At 48.1% G+C, this 21,775-nt stretch overlaps 2 protein-coding genes across 14 annotated transcripts in view; one reads left to right on the forward strand and one right to left on the reverse strand.

Annotated features, from left to right (window-relative positions):
* Positions 1 to 5,507, forward strand: part of rasal2 (RAS protein activator like 2) — a 30,167-nt gene extending 24,660 nt beyond the window's left edge. The window contains exon 19 of the mRNA XM_061797359.1: positions 5,345 to 5,507. Coding sequence (XP_061653343.1) covers positions 5,345 to 5,470 — 126 coding nt within the window. The 3' untranslated portion in view covers positions 5,471 to 5,507. The remainder of the gene's footprint in view (positions 1 to 5,344) is intronic.
* Positions 1 to 21,775, reverse strand: part of dlg1b (discs large MAGUK scaffold protein 1b) — a 41,182-nt gene that overhangs the window by 586 nt on the left and 18,821 nt on the right. For 4 of the 13 annotated variants that reach the window (XM_061797383.1, XM_061797378.1, XM_061797388.1 and 1 more), the window contains 21 exons: positions 20,676 to 20,843; positions 19,364 to 19,510; positions 12,892 to 12,945; positions 12,053 to 12,103; positions 11,853 to 11,977; positions 9,998 to 10,167; positions 9,741 to 9,877; positions 9,538 to 9,664; positions 9,153 to 9,282; positions 8,716 to 8,875; positions 7,741 to 7,843; positions 7,168 to 7,282; positions 6,909 to 7,085; positions 6,775 to 6,841; positions 4,452 to 4,548; positions 2,869 to 2,910; positions 2,090 to 2,140; positions 1,909 to 2,010; positions 1,637 to 1,809; positions 235 to 344; positions 35 to 126 (listed from right to left, as the gene is read on the reverse strand). In XM_061797383.1, coding sequence (XP_061653367.1) covers positions 35 to 126; positions 235 to 344; positions 1,637 to 1,809; positions 1,909 to 2,010; positions 2,090 to 2,140; positions 2,869 to 2,910; positions 4,452 to 4,548; positions 6,775 to 6,841; positions 6,909 to 7,085; positions 7,168 to 7,282; positions 7,741 to 7,843; positions 8,716 to 8,875; positions 9,153 to 9,282; positions 9,538 to 9,664; positions 9,741 to 9,877; positions 9,998 to 10,167; positions 11,853 to 11,977; positions 12,053 to 12,103; positions 12,892 to 12,945; positions 19,364 to 19,510; positions 20,676 to 20,843 — 2,398 coding nt within the window. Of the gene's footprint in view, positions 1 to 34; positions 127 to 234; positions 345 to 1,636; positions 1,810 to 1,908; positions 2,011 to 2,089; positions 2,141 to 2,868; positions 2,911 to 4,182; positions 4,214 to 4,451; positions 4,549 to 6,774; positions 6,842 to 6,908; positions 7,086 to 7,167; positions 7,283 to 7,740; positions 7,844 to 8,715; positions 8,876 to 9,152; positions 9,283 to 9,537; positions 9,665 to 9,740; positions 9,878 to 9,997; positions 10,168 to 11,852; positions 11,978 to 12,052; positions 12,104 to 12,891; positions 12,957 to 17,612; positions 17,912 to 19,363; positions 19,511 to 20,675; positions 20,844 to 21,775 lie in introns of those variants that run through there. The other 9 variants (XM_061797387.1, XM_061797385.1, XM_061797390.1 and 6 more) reach the window with 8 other exon arrangements.

The following is a 21,775-nucleotide window of genomic DNA, read 5'->3' on the forward strand; positions in this document are numbered from 1 at the left end:
GGCACTTTGAAAAATGACAACGTCGCTTGCACACCTGTGAAATGTTCGGTGAACTCGTGTTCCAACTTGGCAGCTCGCTCAAACGTCTTCCTGCTTTGATCCTCCGTCAGACGCTTGTTCATCTCCCTGCGCCGCGTCACACAAACATTTATGGATGCGGTCGCGCATATGTGCGGCCGCGTCACACACACATTTATGGATGCGGTCGCGCATATGTGCGCACGTGCGACTTACATGATGTTCTCGACGGACTTGGGTTTGATGAAGATGGCGATGGGATGAAGCAGCGCGGCCTGCAGGCGCTTGATGGCGTTGCCCGACACGTCCAGGATGCAGTGTTTACCCTGAACACGCCACACCAGCGTTACGTTAGCATGTACGACTTTCGCCAACAAAGGGCGATCTTGTATCCAATAAGGACTACAAATTCTACAGTCAACAAAGGCGGGATTAGACAACTGCTGATTGGCCGTCAAAAGAGGAAGTGGCATGACCCCCCCCCCCCCCCCGACAATTTGTCCCATTAGGGGTCGCCACAAAAAAATCTCACCTGTTATAACAAAGCTTGTAGCTATGGATACAGACTGTTGAAATTCGGGGGGAAATCCAGTACATTACATTTTTTACTTTTAAGTACAGAGCATTTTGTAAGTAGTTCAGTTGTAGTGAACTTGAAGGCACAATACAGAGGCATTCAATAGCTTGTTTTGCACAAAATGTATTCAAGTACAATTTTAATCCAACTTTAATGTCCAAGACATTTTAATTGAATCATTCTTTGTTTTATTTTTTTTATTTTCCTATATTTAAGAGCAGTGTTCAGTGGCTTCCAATATTCATAAATAAACTATGATCCGACTATGATGTTCCTATATTTACATCTTGGTTATTGTGGTGGTACTTTGGGGGCTACTGCTGAGTAGGGTTAGGTGATACTTGGTGTCCAAAATTTGGAGAATTACAGATGTGGCAAATTTAGGAGCAATTAAGCGGTAACTTCAAAAAGTGAGGTCCTCAGCCGCAGACCTTTCAATTCAAACTTTTGCGTCATTAAGAAAACGGGTCATCGATGAGGCCGAGATCTCCCGCTCGTCAAAAATGTACGGGAAAAGATGACCTCAAAACAAGTCAACAAATAGTTAAAACATCACATTTTGTCCCGAAAATAAGTGGGGGAACATTTATTTATTTATTTATTTTTAAATCAGAATTAGCATGAATTAACTTTAATTAAGATTCTTAAAATGAGATCTTGTATCTTTTTGTCTTTTAAATTAAGAAAAAGTCCAAATTGTCTTCGAATAAATCCAGTAAGATGATGTCACTAGAAATCAGATTTTTTTTTGCAATGCGTGTAAATCATCATCATCATACATTTATTTTATAGAGCACTTTTAAAGTATAATTAAAGATTCTTTACAAATAAAATAAAATGCTAGGATGAAAACAGAATTAGAAATAAATGTTCGTTATGTTAACTTGTGAGAAGAAGGGGAAAAAAAATAAAGAATTGCACACTTGGCCTGATTCTGTTTCGACATTTGACTTAGTGCACATTTCCTCTGGCGTCAGTTTTTAATGGACGCCGAACGCACGTGGACGTCCGTTTGCTCGTTCGTTCGTGTTCTCATCCCACCTTGTCGGCGACCTCGCGCACCGATTGGACGCTGGTTCCGTACAGGTGGTTGTTGTACTGGCCCGCCTCGATGAACTTGTGCTCCTGGATGTCCTTCTCCATCTGCTCACGCGACGCCACGAAGTGATAATCGCGAGCGTCCACCTCGTAGTCGCGTTTGGGCCGCGTGGTGTCTGCAAAAAAAAAATAAAAAAAAAAAAACAACAAAACCGGCATACGGAAAGGCGGCAAACGCGCAGGCAGAAAAGCGCGCGCAGGATATCGGGACTCACGCGGGACGCACGAGCCAAACTTGTCGGGAAATTCCGAGATGAGGTCGTCATTGATGCGGTCCTTCATGGGGCCGAGGATGATGACCGGCCGCGTGTATCCCACTGGACGGCGACACGACATCAAGTCAGACCAGTCCCGCACGGACGAAACGCGGGTTTGATGGTCATGGGGGGGCCTTACCTTCTAGTTGCGTGACAGCTTCGTACGACAGGACAAACTCCTCCTGGCCTCCTGCGGAAAAACGTGCCAAACATTTGACTTTTTCCATCAATTATCATGACGATTAGAGTTACGTGCCTTATGCGGCCTAAAAACAAAGTTCATTGAGAAGAGCAGCGTTGTCGACCCCGAAAAGGCACGGCCTCGCCGGCCTGGCAAGCGACATGAGAGTCGAGTGTTTTACTTGGAATTTTTTTCTAATCCAATGATTCAAGTTATTTGAATCATTGTTGCAGGCCAACTGAAGTCAAAGCCAATGACAAAACGGTCTGCACCGTGTAATACATGGTCACGTGAACTCCGAGTATGATAATGTTAATGTCACTTGCAGAGTTCCGCAGAGATCGGTACTCGGCCCTCTTTTGTTCAGTATTTTTATGGTGGCGCTTGGCGATATCACATGCGAGGATAAGATTCATTTCACTGTTACTGTATGCCGACGATACACAGCTACGCACGCATGTCATTAAAACAAGATACCTCGCGCGATTGCTCTCATCTGGAGTCATTTTTCGCTCCTTACCCCTGAGAAAACTGAGCTGTGGATTATTGGCCCTGCTAAACACAGCGACTTGTTTAAGGACACCACTCTGAGATTGGACAAAAGCACCATTAACCAAAGTGATCAGCAAAAAATCGTGTCGTTCATTGCTGATCACGTTCTCGATGATGTCGTCAGCGTTAGGTGGTCACCGTTTTCGAACGCAAAGAAAGATGCGAAGTGATGGTGCGTAACTCACGGTAGCTACTTTCGCTATCGCTGGCGTTGGAGGTCGCGTGTTCTGAAAGCACAAACGAGGCAAAGGTCAGCTGTCGCTCCAAAACTCATCGACAGCAAATCGAAATTCCTTCAACGCGTTGACGTCAAACAAACAGCGAGGAAACATCAAAAAAACAGCAACAAAAAAAAGGTTTTCATCAAGGAGGAGGCGGAGCCTGAAAGACGTCCCGGACCTGCGCTGTCGACGATGAAGATCCTGGAGGCGGCGGTCGGGGCTTTGGGATCCAAGACAAACTGACGGTCCATGACTGCCGACCAATCAGTTGCTTGTCTCTATGAACTCTGACATTGGCTGGCGACCAGTCAGTTCTTCGTTTACACAATCGGGGCTTTAAAAAAAACTACTTCTTGTTATTCTTTTCAATTGAGCTTTGAAGCAACACAAACGGTCACTCATTTTGACAATTTCGAGCCAATCAAAATGTGGAAATGTTTGTTTGACTTTCTGGACTTCAATGGACACCGTTCCGTAGCTCTGCACACTTTATGTTTTGTTTGGCTCACTGAATGTGTTTTGCAGCCATCAACAGGTTTTCTTTCAGGATTGCCAAACTCAATTTAGCCCCGCCCATCAATTCAATCACAACCCCATTTAGGCCCAAAAATCCCACGTAGTTGCCATCTGAGCCCAGCGCCTTCCCCCACACGTTTGCGGCGTCCCAGACGTGGCGGCAAACGGGACTTCTTATGGCTTTATGTAGCTGCAGTTTTGGGAGTTGTCCTGCGGATGGATTTTCTCTCCCAGGCGAGCTGTGGATTCCCGCAGCTCCTCCAGAGGGAGCCTCTCAGCCGCTTCTCTGACCGGCGCGCTCCTCGCCGGCTCTGCCACGTCTCGGTAGGTTTGCACTTGTGCCATCCTTTTTCCGTTTCCAGAGGATGGACGGAAGGGTGCTCCTTGAGCTATTTTTCGAGAAGCCAACCTGGCTTTAAACCTCTCCACAACTTGATCCAGAGTTTCTTGGTCTTCAGGATTCCGTTGTCCACGGGTGTTCGCCAACAAACAACAGAACTTCCCGCAACAGTCGTATTTATGCTGACAGTAAATTACACAAAGTAATTCACGTAATTTAACCAATTTACTTGAGTAATTGGGTGTCTTGTGAAGGCAACGGCACAGTATTGGTTTTAAGATGATCAGAGTACAGGAGTTGAATGCAGAGCACACTTTTCACCCTTGACCCCGAACGGATGGATAATGAAAGTTCCTGGTGGAGATGGTTGTTTGTGTGTGTGTGTGGGGGGGGTAAGGGGGGGCACTGGGGGGTGGACTCACTGTGCCCTTTGGTGAGGAGGTCGATGGCGTCCTGAAGGCGACAAGAGAAGAAGAAGCACAAAAACAGGACGTTACGACGTCACAGCGACAGAGCGAGAGAGCAGACGCAACGCGAGAGAGGAGCGCGCCGTTTGGGCCGGTTGGATCCAATTGGGGAAAAAAGATTGGCGGCTTCGTTGCCGTGACAACCGGGTCACCGGCTGATCTCTCTTCCTGTCGCTGATCAATGAGCGCCCGGGTGGCGGCGGCGGGCGTGGCGCCATACTCACGCTCGACGTCGCTGCTCTCCTGCTCGCTGGCGTCGCGACTCTTCCCGAACAGGAAGGATCTTGCGAACACGCCTTTTTTACGCTTGTCGCCCGACGACTACATAAAGCACACAGGAGGGGACAGGAAGTACACAGGAGGGGACAGGAAGTACACAGGACGGGACAGGAAGTACACAGGACGGGACAGGTAGTCCGGAGTCAACGGCACGTTAAGGTCAAACACAAATTGTAAGTCAAATGTGGGGAGCAGGGGAAGGACACAATTGGTCCTGATGCGAACAGCACGAGGAAGATGACGAAGAAGAGAAAGCAGTCAACACGCACACACACACACACACACACACACAGGGGCGTCACTACGCTATATGGACTTGGGGGGGACTTAGGCGCCGGGGGCGCTGATTGAAACCGAAACCTATTGTAGCCAGGGGGGGGGGGGGTTGACACACTCAAGTCGGCGTGTTGAAGGGAAACAGCGATTTTGAAATTGCCCGTTACTGGTAATGGGCTTTTAGTCCTGCTGCAATATGATTGGCTGCTTGCAAAGATGCCAAAGTGTCGAATGCAAGGGTTCTCAACTGGTGGGCCGTGGTAGCAAAAAATGTCTCTCCTAATCATTTAGGCAGTTCAAAGTGCAGCTGCTTTGGTCTGCAGCCTGGGTTTCCTCGAAAGAAGAGCGAGTAGAGTGGATTGCAGCCGCTTGAGAATTTTCTCCAAAACAAGGGAAGCTCGTTTTCCAGAGCTCGGCTCCTCCAAGCTTTTTTTCTTTCCCTTGTAGATATTTACATTTACATTTTCTTGTGTTTTACACTGATTTTTTTACACATTCAATTTGTTTCGTTGAAAAAATGTTGAATTGTCATTGTTTTTGTATTTGATATCTACTTTTGCAGCAGCCAACCCGTTGCCCCCGACGACCACGCGAGGAGCGCGGTTCTGTTCGCTCACTGGTGATGGGACATTGGGATTTACCAAGAATTTATTTGTTTTACCTTAACATTGAACACGTTTATGAATGAACTAAAAATTCTATATTTTGTTTAAAAATAAAATTGGTTGTATTCAACGGGGAAAAAAAAGTTGTTTTTATTTACCCGATTTTTTTGATAATACATTTTAAAAACAAGAGCTCCGATTGCAATCAGGCCATATTTTTCCTCAAGGTTATCAGACCGTCACAATCTCATACTGGCGCCTGCCTACTCTCAAGCAAACACAAAAACACGCACACGCACACAAGGTGGGGGTGCCGAGCAAAAGGGGTGTGGCCATTTCAAGGGAGATGAAAGAGTTACCACGGCAGCGGTGCAAATGTAAATATTTGAATATTCAAATATTTACAGGAGGTGTGGCTCCTTCTGAGCGACGAAGGCGAGGAACATGAGACAGACATCGATGTCGAGTTTTGCGTCGGGTCATGCGGTCGTCAGTCGGGCCGTTAGCGATCGGTCGCAACGCCGCCGAGACGCTCGAAGATCAGCGACATGCGGTTAAGATCAGCTGTGGGATGCTTCAGGGGCGCTCGTTAGTACACGCTCGATAGCAAGCAGAGCTAAAAAAAAATAAAAAATTAAAAAAACTTTGCGAGATTCTTACAGCATCAAACGTAAAGTTTCAACCCCCCCCAAAAAAAATACAAATTGTACAAACAGGAAAAGTAATGGTTGGTTGCGGCCAGCCCGCCGACCATCGCCGAATGCCTTCGGACATTTGCGGAGGCGCCCCTGCCAGTGGGGCGACAGAATCTTGAAATCTGTTAAATGCCGTATTTGTTTTTATTCCTGCGTGGCGACTGTCACAAATTAAAAAAAAATCCCTGTGTGTGTGCCAGGCCTAACAAAAGAGATAATTCCACTGTAGTTGTAGGCAGTGTATGATTGGCTGCTGCATCCAGGCAGGAAGTGAAACGAGATGATCCATTCCAAATATGGATCACATTTGTACAAAATGAAAACAATCAAGTTTGTTCGAGTTAGGATTTGGGGGATTCATAATCATGCTCACGTCACATTCTGCCCTTCCATCCCGGATGCATCAGCCAATCATATTGCAGCAGGGCGTACCCTGCCGCCAGTGCGAGCGGGAGTCGCAATAACACGTGGCAACAAGAAGGGCTAATGTGTCACAAGCTAATCTGATAGGCGCTAAAAAGGAAGAGCTAACTGAAATGCTAACACGGCAGGTGCTAAATCGTTAACAAGCAGGGCTAATGTATTAAATGCTAGCATGTTAAGAGGAAGAATTAGTGTGCTACATGCTAGGATGCTCCATGCTAATACAGTAGAAGCAGATGTGGACGTGAAGCGGGCGTGGCCCGACTCACCCCGCGCTCTCGAGACTTGGGGTTGAACTTGACCGTCTTCAACCTCGCTCGCTCTTTCTTCTCCACCCTGCCAAGCAGACAACCGCAAAGTCAGCAATCTGCGCGCGTGCGATGTTGTTGTTGTGCAGCCTGACCTCCTCTTGCTGGGTATGACGCCGACCTCCTCGACGTCTCCCGCGGCCGCCGTGTGCCTGGCTTGCCACCACTCGTCATCGGAGGCGTTGACCACGTGCAGGATGTCCCCGAACTTGAAGTTGAGACCCTGACTGGGAAGACCCGAATCCCGAGTCTTGTCGTAGTCGAACAGGGCCCTGCGCAGGTCGACATTTTTCCAGTCGTCAGCGGGAGGAAGGAGGAGGAAGAAACAAGAGGAAGCCGAGGGCGGGGTCTGACCTGACGTATAGCGACCTCTTGTGGCTGGTCCTCAGAGATCCTGATCCTGAGCTGATGCTGCTGTTCATCATCTGCTCTCTCAGGTCGTGGATCTTGGCCTCGAAGCGACTGTACTCTGCACGGCACAGTGACACGTCGACCCGTCAAGTCTCGTCTTCGTCCCCAAACGCTCATCGCGCGACGCTAAAGCCCGCCGCCCAGCGAGCGATGCGGCCTGACGCGACTGAGCCGGACAGACGCGAACAAAAGACAGTCGGGGACTCGCACCTGCACACGTGGCGATTGACCCTCGCACACAAACTGACAAACTGCGACCCCTGGTGTTCTAATCAGGAAACAACGTTTTGGGCCACCCCATATACTGCACTCTTTTATTATTTATTGGCCACAAACAACATTTTTAAGTAGTAGCAGTCGTACGCAAATAAGACCTGATTGTTGTGCTGAATTTTGTTTGCGTTTGTGACTATTTTGACCTTGTGACACTATTTGTTTGTGAGAAGTTCTCTGGGAATAACAACAAATCATCAATGAGTTCCATCAACGAGTCTCAATGTTCATAACGTCACCCACCCTCGGGCCTGTAGTGCGCCATGATGGTGACCGTCTGCCCGGCGTTCTTGAGCGCGGCGGCGGCCTGCTCGTGTGTGGCGCTGCGGAGGTCCACGCCGTTCACCTGTGCGTGGACGCACGCACGCACACACGCACACACACATCACACACATATTACCAGTTGTGTCAAACCTGTTTTGGCCACGACGACGGCAAAAAGCACACACTTGGGTTTTATGTTCTCACTTCTGTGAGAACAAAAGGCAGAAAAGACTGCTTGTCTTTTTTTTTTATTTTTTTTTTTAGATTTAGCGACATTTAAACTGAAACATCAACGGCTTAAAAAAATCAATCCTTTGTCTTCTTTTGAGGAAATAAAGGTAGCAACAATGTAAAAAGTGCAAATTAAGAAAACACTAATAAGTTATGACGTTTGCAATAGCTTTAGCTTCATTTGGCAGTTTGAAAAAACGACAAGAACAAAAAAACAGTCCGCGAGCAGAAACTGAGCTGCACTGTGTTAGTTTACAGACAAGGCCTTGGCACTACTACTGTGTCATAATATGGACCTTCTCCCAAGCGTGTAAAACCGCATGTTCTGTCAATAAGCCTGTCTTTTTCATCAGTGTGCGCTTATATTTTTTGTACCTCAATACTGCAAATTGTGAGATGCCGAACAGATTTTCATTGTGACGGTTGCGATCGACTTTGATTTTATTAGATGCTAATATGCTCTGTGTGGGAACTCGAACCATCACGCTTCAATCAAATCTTATTTGCATAGCACTTATCATACCTAAAAAAAAAAAGTGCTTTGAGAATTGTTACTCGTTACTAGTTAATGATCGAAGCCGAGGAACAATTGTGGCAAGCTTCACCGAGGGAGGTTGGAGGGGTGGGGGGGGCGCATAAAATGACGCGCAGGGCCGGACGTGGCCAACAGGCCTCGGGTTCGACATTACGCAATGAGAAAGTGGCGGCACACGTGCGACATACGGATACGAGGCGGTCTCCCTTCCTCAGCTCCCCACAGAGGTCGGCGGGTCCTCCGGCCAGGATGAAGGAGATGAAGATGCCTTCGCCGTCCTCGCCGCCCACGATGTTGAAGCCCAAACCTGTGGTGCCGCGGTGCAGGACCACCTTGCGGGGCTCCCTGCTGAAACACAAACAAGCGCAATCGCTCACACGCGAGGGTCCCGCCACGCGCCTCTCCGAACACGCTCGGTATTTGGCCAACACGGCAATACGAGTTGACTTGAAAATGTCTTTTCCGACAGTCGACGTGGCAACCCATCGTCAGTGACTTTTTATTGTCGACCTCTAATAATGACGACCCGTTGCGTCTTGAGTGCCCTCGAGTGGATACTTGTAGCCCAGCAGCGGCCTAACTGACGTGTGAGATAGACGAAGAGGAACAAAAGGCGCCGCGATACCGTGCAACGTCGTCATCTCCCGGCATGCTCTTGGGCGTCGGCGAATAGCGTCCGGATGAAGTCGGCGGGGCGAGGGGCTGAGACAGGAAGTTGGGAGAGCTGATATGATTCTCCAGGTGCTGAGAGAACGCTAACAAAACACACAAACAAAGGAGAAGGAGAATAATGATGAAGAAAAACTAAATGGAGTCAAAGAAAGCAAAAACGAGAAATAAAAGAGAAAATGAAAAAGGAGAACAACAAAAGCACAAAAAGAACTTGAAAAATAATAATAAAAAAAAAAACTGACAAAAAAGTAAAGAAAAGAAGAACGAGGAGAGAAGGAGAAAACAGAAGAAGGAAGCTAAAGCCAAACTTGTTGAAGACGAGTGTTGGATTCGTTTACAGTTAGCGACGTCGCCGATGAAGACGGTGTTGGGCTTGGCCACTTTGAGGTAGACCACATCGGGCGTGTTCTTCAAGGCCGTCACGGCGTGCTCGTGACTCACCTCCTCCAGACAGCAACTGTTCACCTGCACACGCACGTCACACGCGCATCTTACACGCGCGTCACACCCGCCGCGCGCATGTCACCACGACGCCGCTCACAGCCAGAAGTTTGTCTCCAATCTGCAGTCGGGAGTCTCTGTGCGCGGCGCCGCCCTCGATGATCTTGGTGACGTAGATGCTGTTGTCTCCCGGGATGTGCTGGTTGCCCACGCCCCCCGCGATGCTGAAGCCCAGACCTAACACCCACAAAAACACCATGACACCGAGCAAAGAGTCCCGCTCATAAAATCCCTCATTTGATTTCATTGCCTTTCTTGAGCTAAGAATTGATTGTTGTTTGGTTTGGCTCGGGTTACCTTTGGGTCCTTTGACGAGTTTGACGTCAACGACTTTGTCCCCCATCGGCTTCCGCCGCCGCACGTACAGTCGGACCAGAGAGCCCGCCTCCTTCAGCGCCTCCACGGCACGACTGTGCGTCACGTCGCGGACGTCCGCGTCGTTGACGCGCAGGATGACGTCGTTCACCCTGAAAACGCAAACGCTCGTCAGCTCGGTGGGCTCCGAAAAAGAACAGCTCCCATTTGCGTCACAAAAATCACTCTTTGCTTAAAGTAGAGGTCCAGCAACTAATTGATTAGCAAATGAATCAACAAAGTATTGTGATAATCAATTCATCGTTTAGCCGACCGGTTAGCACGTCTACCTCGCAGTTGTGCGGTTGCGGGTTCAAATCCGGCCTGGCCTGTGTGGAGTTTGCATGTTCTCCCCGTGCCCGCGTGGCTTTTCTCCGGGGACTCCGCTTTCCTCCCACATCCCAAAAACATCCGTGCTAGGTTGATGGAAGACTCTAAATTGCCCGAAGGTGCGAATGGCTGGCGACCGGTTCAGGGTGTACCCCGCCTCCCGCCCAGAGTCAGCTGGGATCGGCGCCGGCACGGAAAATGAATCAATTCATCATTTAAACGTTGAAACGCCCCGTTGAGCTTTGAATTGTCCAAATCCTCGAAATTTCACAATGTCACCAATAAATGTTCTCAGATTTCTGTTGTTCGCCATGAAAGCAGACAGGTGATATTCATCAAAAAAGAAAATGTGCTTTGTTTTTTCAAAATAAGACATTTGCAAACGTATGCTTTTCAGCTAAACTCAACATTTTTGCCAACCGTTGTGGACCAATCCACAAACTGAATCATGATCATTTTATGTTCGTGCATGTTCCGCACTCTCAATTTGAAATCTTGTCCCGGTTTTGAATAAGTGGCTGGAAATGTCAAAATAGTTTCAATCCAATTCATCAATTATTCGAAAAAATAATCGACGGATTCATCGATTCTTAAAATAATCGCTCGTTGCAGTCAAGTTATCCAGCATCAACTTTGTTTGACTTACTTTTCCTAAATTGAAGCAAATCAGACTGTCCTTCGCCGGCCGCTCGGCCGAATGAGCGAAAGGCGGCGCCCGATGGGCTCATTTGTTAAGCGGACGCATCTGCAACACGCCTCCGATTGACACGTTTGCAGCAGCTTCAAGACGCACAAATGAGATTTTGCCGTTACGCTCACATTGGATGCCTGATGCTTCTTCTGGTTGTTTGAGTGTTTGCTTGTGTCAAAGCCCTATTTTTATTTTGTCTTATATTTAACATGTTTCATTTCTTCATTGCGGTTGCCCTATTTTTACGTGCTTCCTGGGTATGCCGCATTACTTTCCCTTTTTATCTTTTTTTCTGAAAAAGTACAATTGTGTTCACCTGCAAAACCTAATAACCAAAGTTTGGGAAAAGAATATTAGTGCTTCTGCTTGCAAAATGGTCCCTTGAAAACACGACCCTGAATCAATTTGAAATGTTGAAACAATTCAACATGATACAAGTCGCTAAATGGCCATTGTCAACACTGACTCCGTTTTTGTAAACTAGCAGCTTTGAACTAAAGACGCCACTAAAAAATGGATTAAAAAACTAATCATCCTGACAAGTAAAATCAAACTAATTAATAAAATGGCAAAATGACCCAACCCTAGAAACGCTGCAGTCCACATTTGTTGTTTGCGGGAAGATATGACGTCATCAAACATCTTCACTGTACACGAGAGGCGAAGGCTGACGAGTTCTTCGTCAACGTGACACTCGTGTGTGTGTGTGTGCGCGCGCTCTGCTGCATAATGCATGCGTGAGTGAAAGCCGCCGAGGAGGTCGCGGGTAACACACACCTGAGGCGTCCATCTTGTGCGGCGGCACCCCCCGCGATGACTTTGGTGATGAAGATGCTGGGGTCGTCGCCGATGTGCGGGTTGTCGACGCCGCCCGCGATGCTGAAGCCCAGACCCGAATTACCCTGCGCCCGCGCACGCACGCCGTCATCAGTGACATCATTATGAGCGCACGACAGCTCCCGGAAGATGGCGCTCACCCTCTCCAATGTGATCTCCTCGTACTCGCAGTCCGCCTCGGTGCCGTTCACCTGCACGCACCCGCCCGCGCACCAAGGTTAAAGTTCATGCAACAGCATCAGAAGAAAGAAAACAGGTTGACAGCCGACAGTACAATGAGTGCACTCCATCAGCTGCGCTACTAACTACTTTTACTACTTCCTGTCGCTCGACGACGTCCTGGAAGTGTACTTCCTGTTGCTAAATCCAATGCTTCCTCTAGCAATTTTTTACACACACACACACACACACATATCAGGTGTACTTCCTGTGGCAAAATGTCCTACTTCATGTAGCTTGTTACTACTTCCTGTAGGTGTACTTCTTGTTGCCATAGTTACTTATTTCTGTAGGTGAACGCTCCTTCCTATCCTATCCTTCCTAAAGTGTTCTCTGTCAATTGACAGTCTGTTGTCGTACTAGAGCGCCTCCAACTAGCCGAGACAAATTCCTTGTGTGTTTTTGGACATACTTGGCAAATAAAGATTCTGATTCTGAAAACCGAGAAACCGGAAACAATTTGAACCCCAAAAATATCATGGAAAACCAAACCGCACAAAAACCAAGGTCCCACTGTAAGTCGAGCAAAACATCGACAAAGTGCTTTGTTTGTATTCATTTTATAAAATACACTCATCTTAAAACTGAATGAATTAATTTGTTCAATATTCACCAGCTGAAAGTGATCCAGTACGCTGTCATTATGCGACAGCAATGATGTCATTAACGCCAACTGCGTAGTGCTCCAAAACTCATTTTCATCTGACCCATGAGGGGACATCTGTGTAAAAGGTACTTCCTGTGGAGGCGCGACACTCACGTAAGGGGGCGTGTCCAGGCTGTCTGCGTTGACCAGTACAGGAGGAGGGTTGGCCTGAACAACAAGAGGACACACAGCACACTTCAAGAAATCTCCACACTGTTGTAAAACGACTCTGAAATGATATTCAAGCGTTTAGGAATCACACTTTGGGGTATATTTCGGTAGATGTTTGTTATTGGCGGCGGGTCTTGGGTCCTAGGCCGCTCGGAAAGCTGCGCTAAACCGTAACGGGCGTGAAGAGGAGCGAGCCTTCATCCCCGTCACCGCCATGCCGCGTGAGGAAGGAAGGAAGCGTCGCCGCGAGGGCGCTCCGCTCTGCTGCCGCCCCCCGACGGCTAAAATTAGCCCGCGATCGAGCGCATCGATCCGCCCGGGCGCTTTGTCATCTCAACTTCAGAAAATACAAATGGCCGACAGACCGTCGATGTCAGAGTTGTCCAAACCACGACCCGGCCGACCGTTTTTCAGCGGCATATACTAAAAGGGACATCTGACACGGGCCGCAATGCTAGTTAACCCTTTTTTAAAAAGGGGTGGAGGTGGCCAGCATGGTACGTGGCTGTGGGGGGAAAAAAAGGGGAAATGGGTACGGTGCCAATCAAACTATTTACAACAAGTCATCACAAAATGTCTCTTCGGAACACAGTAGTTCAAGAGAGAAGCGTTTAGAAGCTCAAATGTTTTTTCTGCTTTGTGTCAAGGTCAGATTTGTCAACGATCCTCAAGTCAACGCTTTAGAAATGCTCGGCTTTCGACAGATTGCCAAATGATTTGCTTCGCAATGCCAAGATGAATGTCGGCTGCTGTGCATTTATTCGAGCAGGGTTCAGGAAATCTTCAATAGCGCTAAACTAGTTGCCTCATCACCTTCAACACCAAGCTGTGACGTTGCACTGAAACAATTGCTTGTCTGATTCATTTTAGCGTTGTAAATATATTCAAATCAAAGAATTTCAAAGTGGAACTTGCGTCCTTCAAATTCACCCGAGGCAAAAGTGTGGACCTCCTGGTCTGAGTAAGACATGAAGATAGGAAGTCAACGCCTGTCAATGGCGCTGCCATGCACTTCCTGTTCCTCAGCCAATCGCACATCCGTTGACCTCGTTCTAATTGGTCTGAAAATGATGATTTACTGACTATAAATGTTGAGTCAATCTTTGCCATATACGGAACAAACTTGTCAAAGCCAATACACCGGTTCACCGTTTTGTCCAACTCTGCACCTCGCGGGCTATGAAGAAAAGAGGCCATGGAAATTGACACCAACCCCGATTTGATCATCCGCCGAGACTTCGCCAAGATGGTTTTTGACTGAAATCCGGCACAATACAAAGGATGCACGCACTCGCCTGTTTTGCCAGCCTTGATGTAAAACTAACCTTTCACTTAGCCATACAAGAGCAGACTAAACAACTAAATCATCCAGGAAGAAACATCTGGAACTAGGATCAAACCAGGTTTGAAACTGGATTTAACCAAAACTAAACTTGGATTAAACCAGGACTAGACACGGAATGGACCAGGACTGAATCCAGACTTTGCTGCACCAGCCTCAAACAGGGATTATGCCGTGACTAAACCTCTGAGGATCAATAAAGGACATCAGCAATTATCTTAAACCAGGACTAAACCAAAGATAAACCTTGATGTACAACTATGGTATAGTTTCTCCCAGTCAGACCAAAAAATACTAAACAAGTAAACGATCCAAGTAGAAACATCTGGAACGCTCCAGGCCCTCAACAGATGAAGTGCCACACCACCCGTCCGACTACCTTGGCGAAGGCGAGGGGCGCCCGGGCCGCCTCCGAGCGGCCGCCCGCCACCTTGGCGCCGGTCTTGGTGGGACTCTTCTTGACGCTGTCGCGAAGGTTGAGGAAGCGGCTGCGAGCGCGGCACGACGCCGGCACCGCGCAGGCCGTAAAGGTGGCCAGTGACGCCCGCGCTTGCGGGTGTCCGTGTCGGGCAGCGCGGGGCCCGGGCGGACAGGCGCCGGCCCCGGAGGCAAAATGTTGTCGCGAGGACATGGCGGTCCCTGACGGCTCGGAATAAGTTTGATCCCGTCTCTGTTGCCACACACGACTTCGACACCACAGTTGTGCGACGCTGTGCCGCATGTGACGCCGAACGGCCTTCAGCGAGGGACGCACATGTCAGCAGCGGGCGGGTGCGTGTGGGGGGCGTCCACCCCATGAATAATCAATGTTTCCCTTCGGTCGACGCACGGCGCCGTGCGTGTCCGCACTTTGGCCGGGGAACGTGACCGGAGCGGAGTAGAGCGGTGGCACGCCGGAATCCATTTCAATGGCTCTGCCTCAAATCAGTTTGGAGTATAAAATGACAGACACGCGCTGTTCATCGTCCCATGAAAACACCACTTTGGTCCCTACAGGACTCAATCTAGATTAAACATGAGTTAATCCAGTCCTAAACCTGAATTAAACCTGGATTCAGTGAGGACTGTGCCAGGACTAACCTAGGATTAAACCTGGCCTACGTCTGTAGTAAAACAGGACTGCACCACGACTAAACCTAAAACCACAATTGGACCAGGATTTTAAACCAGCTCTAAACCAGGATTGAACACGGCCTAAATGTTGTTGTAAACCTTGATTAAAACCATGATTTGACCAGGATTAAACCAGGTCCAAAATGGGATTGAACATGGCCCAAATGTTGATTAAACCAGGACTAAACCTAGATGAAAACCAGGAATAGACTAGGATTGAACCAGGTCTAAACCGGGATCGAACAAGGCCTCAACCTACATTCAACATGGCCTAAATGTTGATTAAACCAGGATTAAGGATTAAACTAGGATTAAGCCTTGATTAAAAACACAATTAGACCGGGATTAAACCAGGTCCAAAATGCGATTGAACATGGCCCAAATGTTGATTAAACCAGGACTAAACCTAGATGAAAACCAGGAATAGACTAGGATTGAACCAGGTCTAAACCGGGATCGAACAAGGCCTCAACCTACATTCAACATGGCCTAAATGTTGATTAAACCAGGATTAAGGATTAAACTAGGATTAAGCCTTGATTAAAAACACAATTAGACCGGGATTAAACCAGGTCCAAACCAGGACTCAACAAGGCCTAAATGTTGATTAAACCAGGACTAAACTCGGAGAGAAAACGGTCTAACCCAGGACTAAACCACACCTAAATGATGATGATTAAGACTAAACCTAGACTACACGTTCATTAAACTTGGACTAAACTAGTATTGCACCTACATTAAACCAGGACGGCGCCAGGACAAGATGCAATTTGAATCGTTTGTTTTGATGTCTGTGACGCCCTTTGTGTTGCATTTTTGCCCCCCCCCCAGCTGCATGGCCTTGCAGAATGGCGGACGTGGATGCCTTTTGCGCTGCAACACTTTGGCTGTGCAACAGGGGCGTTCGAAATAGTCCCTTCGCTTATTTGGACATTTCGCAATCATTCCGATGTTTATTGAAAAGGCGACAGAGGGACGGCGCCGACAAGGGCGATAGGGGTGCAAACGGCAGCAGAACAATAGTTAGGACTGTCGCGATATTTGAGCACAAGTAACGGGTTGCATTTTTGAATGAATGAAAGCTTCTATACAAATCAAATTTGATTGATGCAACAAGGCAATACTGCAGTGATGTCACATCAGTGCCATGATAACACAATGTGTGCGCGTGTGGTAATAAACAGAGGCGTGTTGTGTGCGTGGTGGGGTTTTTGGTGCATGTCAGGAGGTTGCTAGGCAACGCGGTGCGAGGCATGTGCTACTGCAGGGGTTCCTCTCATCTGCACACGACATCATGCTGATGTTTACGCGCACGCACAACAACAACATCTAACCTTTAACACATGCCAGTAAAATGCTGCGTTACAGCCGGACTGAGCCAAACCAGGGAATTAAATTAGATTTAACCTGGATTAAACCAAGTGGAAACTAAGACTGCACCAGGCCTAACTTGAACTAAACCACAATTAAACTTCGCCTAAACCTCGACCGCTTCAGAACTAAACCTGAACTAAATCAGGTCTAACACAGTCTTAAAACTGGATTCAAGAGGACTGCGCCAGGACTAAACCTGCATTCAACCAGGATTATACCAGTACAGGGGACACACGCACACACAAAATCTTCACCACCCACGCCAGCTCACACACCAAGATGCTGAGTGGCAGCTGGACTCAGCCAAAACAAGAATTAGCCTGGACTAAACCTGGAGTAAACCAGGCCTACATCTGGATTGAATCAGGACTGCATCAAGACTAAACCTGGCCTGGACCAGAACTAAACCCAAACTACACTGCACCAAAACTAAACCTGAAAAAACAGGACTAAACCTGGATTAAACCAAGACTACACATGGACTGTACTGAGCAAGAGCTAAATCTGGGTTAAACCTGTACTGGAGCAGGATTAAACCTGGTCCTCCCTACATCAGAACTAAATCTGGATAAAGATAAACAAGTGTCACCAAAACAAAGACAACAACTACAACGACAACATTAGAGTGTGACAACACACGCGCGCGCACACACACACGCACACGATGAGGAGGAGGCGTGACATGCGATATGGAAGACATGCAGAGAAGACTATGTCACGTGATCAACATGACGCAGCATCTTCATCCTTGTCTTCATTATCGAGGAGCTCCACGTGTGTTCTCCAGAGCGCGCCGCCTCCCTGCCCCGCCTCCTACTCAGAGGGGGGGACCTACCGGCAGGTGGCGGTTCCTCAGGGTGGCCACGATACGGCGACCCATCTTTTTAGCGTAGCACATCGAGCGGAGCGTGCCGCTCGTTCCCAAACGACAAACTGGAGATGGGTAGCCGGCTGAGAGATGAGGGGGGGGGGCTCACTCCGTGGCTACCGACCCCCCCTTGCGCCTCCGCACAAATGCTGAGGTGCTCCTCCTCTTCTTAAAGGAGGTGCGGACGGATGTCGGACGCCGGAAAAGACGGAATGAAAAAAGCGACGATTAACCTGCGTGGGTGAGAGAGCATCGCTTTGGGTGTACACAGAGAGAACGAGAGAGAGAGAGAGAGAGAGAATGAGAGAGGCAAGAGGGAGAATTAAAAAAAATATATCTAAATTAAAACACAGGGTGAAAAAGAGGGACAGAGACAATATGAGAGGCAGAGAGAAAAAGAGGAGAGAGAGAATATGACAGAGGGAGATACAGAGAGAACAAGAGTGACAGAGAGAGGAGAACAAGCGGCAGAGAGAAAGAATGAGAGAAAATGAGTGAGATCAAGGGAGCAAGAAACGAGAGACAGAATAAACGAGAGACAGAGACAAACAAGAAGGGAGGGAGGGAGGGAGAGAAAATGAGACTGACAGAAAGAGCGCGAATCAGAGAGAATGAAAAAGGGAGGGAGAGAATATGAGAGAGGGACACAGAGAATAAGAGACAGAATGAGAGAGCGAGAGAAAATGAATCTGATGTGGGCAATGACCTTCCTGTGTGGAGTTTGCACGTTGTCCCCAAATTGAACGATGGCATTGCTCAGCGATCCCGCCAGCCTACTAAGGGCGAGCGCTACGGAAAACGCAGCCGCCGACGACTGCGTCACTTCCTCTCCGCCGTCATCACGGGACATCAACAAACAACGCGCGTTCAGACACGTGGGTCGCGTAGGACCGTGGCAGCAAGTCACATGCTCGGCGCATCCGGAACCCATCACAGCGCTATTCCAAGATCAAACACATTCAACTTGTTTTGATTTGGACTTTTTTTCCCCCCATTTTTTTGCAAAAGCATTATCATCCGTCCGTCCACAGCCGTGGACGCTGATATTCGCAACTTGGTATCCAAACGTTGACTGCCACCGACAAATGTACAGGTGCATTTCAATCAAATTTGAATACCAAAAAAAAAAATAATGCATGTATTTCCTCCTGAAGAGGAGCCTGAAGGGAGAAACAAACAAGAACTGCAAGAGGATGCAGTAAAGGCCTGGAAAAGCATTTCCAATGAAGAACGCAACAGTCTGGTGCGGTCGACGGGTCGCAGGCTCGATGCAGTTATGCCACCAAACATTCAAGGTTATTCGCTTGAAGTTCATTTCATCGGATCTGTTCCGATACTTTTGCTCACTTGAAAAATGGGAGGCTTCAAACAAAAGGTGCGCCGTCCTGAGATGTCGAACACATCTCGATGCGGAGACCGTGAAATAAAACTTTTGTCTCTTATTGATCTTTTGATCTGAAACCCAAATGTCTTCTGTATACAACAAAAACAAAGGAATTGACCTTGCCGTTCCAATACCTTTGGAGGGGCCTGTATGTTCTTGCAGGTGTTTGTTGTGTGTGTCGAATTTTGAGGAAAATATTTATTGAAGGCTCGTCAATGCGGTCCTTTCTCGATGCCCAGTAAATGATTCAAGAATGTTTTGTATGTGACGCACACAATGTTTGGTTACCATGGCAACAAACGGGCACGCCCAAGGGGAGGGGGTGAGGCTTTACCTGGACGGGGGGGTAGGGGTTGGAGGAGCAGGACGGGAGGGGGCTGTCGTCACCGTGAGGGTAGAGGGAGGAGGGTGCGGGGGAGGAGGGGAGCTCCGGGCGTCCTAACGATGGCGAGCCGTCAAGCACGCACTCCAGCGACGCCACCTGCGGGACACACGCGATACAACAGGCCGAGGCTCACACGGGGCGACGACGCGGGAGCCGCCCGCGTGACCTTTCCGTCGTCGCCGATGACGTCGCGGCGACATCATCGGCCCCACAAGAAGCAAAAGAAAAAGTATGTGAACCCTTCTGCATAAATTGCTCCTAAGATCTGATCTTCGTCCAAGTGGCAAGACTGGACAAACAAACTGTTTCATGGAATAGCACGCAACAAACAATGATATGCGTCCATCTTTTGACTGAATGTCTAAACATCGGACTGTGTGCTACTAGTTTAAATAGGAACTGAACCCCTTTTTTTGGGGGGGGGGGGGGGGGGGGGGGGGAGAATACACCGAGTGTGCCAGCACGTCGATTAATATTGCATTCATGAAATGAGAATTAAAGGGAATAACTCATCATCGTAAGGGGGTCGCCACGTTGGGTGAAACCATCCTCGGCTCTAGACGGGAAGTGGCATCGCAGCACAAGTAGCGCCCGGCCCGCTGCTCGCGAACTGCGTCCACTGGCGCATTGTTGCGAGCGGGGGATTTCACCGAGATGGAAAACTCGCAGCAGTCACCAGACGACACGCAGCAAAGGATAAAAGCAACATTGGTGGGCTCGCAACTCGCTAACTACATGCAGATGATGACATTTAGGATTTACGATGTAGCCGTTGCACATGTCATGAAACCGTCAAATATGTAGCTCGTCGGAGTTGAATATTGAATAACTCTTGATGTTTTCCTTCGTCAATGAAGCAGGCAGGAAGGAAGCATATTTTTTAGAATAAACACTACACTACTTTATTTTATAGATTTAAGTAAGCAAGATTGAATATAGAAGACCTGCACATTTACCGTATAACAAAGTTTTGACATCTTGGGTCGAGTTCCCCTTTGAAACAGACTTTGTCTATCGTTGTGACGCAGCTGATCTGATCACAGTTGATACACAATTTATGCAGAAATCATTTCAAAGAGTTCCCGTACTTTTTCTTGCTGCTGTCAATCAATCAATTGATGGCTTTCCCTCATCGCGTTAGCATAACTTTAGAAACATTCGTTTCCACGTGACCGAAGTCTCCCGGTTTTGCTTCCTGGCAGTGAGACCGAAGCAGGGGTCACACCACCAAAGACGAGCCAACGCGGGCGTGTGGCGGTACCTTCATGGGGGAGATGTGCGCGTGGGTGACGTATCCGTGCACGTTCTCGATCTGGGACAGGTTCTTCTCGGCCACCTGGACCAGCTCCGGACCGCCCGCCTCCTCTGTGAGCTGCGGGGAGCTCCGGTCCTCCTGAGGCGACGAGTCCTCATCGTGGTGCCGGTACTTCTGAAACGGCAAAGGGGAAGGGGTCAACGGGGACGCCGCAGCAACATCTGGAACCCCACCGATCGTCGGAGCGGATGAACCGCCGGATTACGAGATGAGTCGCACGAGCACGCTCCGCCACGCGAGATATGATGAAGACGAGTGATGCGGTTCAAAGAACGTCAAGAAGCAGAAGTCTTTCTCTGGACGTTATGCCGCAGCGACTTCCGTCGCAGGTTCGATGGCCGTCGTCACACTTTGTCTCTGGCGTCACAATCGCCGGGATGATTTCGCATCTTCAGGTTTACCACAATACTTCAGTTCACTTCAAGGTGGGCCAATTTATCCCAGAGAAGTATATACGCTAAAAGAATTCATTCATTAATAGTTCAAATCACAATTACTACCTGTCCATTGTCATTAGGATACGTACTAGATACACGAGAGTTCGACTTCATAAAATTAGGCACAGTGGTGCCTTGAGATACAAGTTGAATTTGTTCCAGTTTTGTAATGAGTTTTATAACAATGAAATAGTACTCTATAATCATGTATTTTGTGTAAACATACAGTCCTGATGTAATTAAATAAAATGTAAAGAATGACACCGTTTTTGCCTCATTTCTTGCTTTAATTCAACAGGCATTGTGCTTCTCCTTGTGTGCGCGCCTTGGCCACCCGGGGGCAGTATTACACTGACATACAGATATACAGTACATGAAGACGTCACAATCAAGCTCAGTAAGCAACAGTTATATCAGTAGTTCATCACAGAGACTAAAGAATAGTTGCCCGTGAGTATTGTTATTACTTGTCTATGTGTATTGCTACACCGTTTGTGTTGAAATATCTGCTGCTCGAAGGGACTTAAAAACCGTGACGTCGGGTCACTCGTATCTCAAGGCGCCGCTGTACTTGCTGCGTAAGGTGCGTAGTGATAGACCGATACCGAA

The sequence above is a fragment of the Phyllopteryx taeniolatus genome, chromosome 14 (assembly GCF_024500385.1).
Source record: "Phyllopteryx taeniolatus isolate TA_2022b chromosome 14, UOR_Ptae_1.2, whole genome shotgun sequence".
Classification (NCBI taxonomy): Eukaryota; Metazoa; Chordata; class Actinopteri; order Syngnathiformes; family Syngnathidae; genus Phyllopteryx; species Phyllopteryx taeniolatus.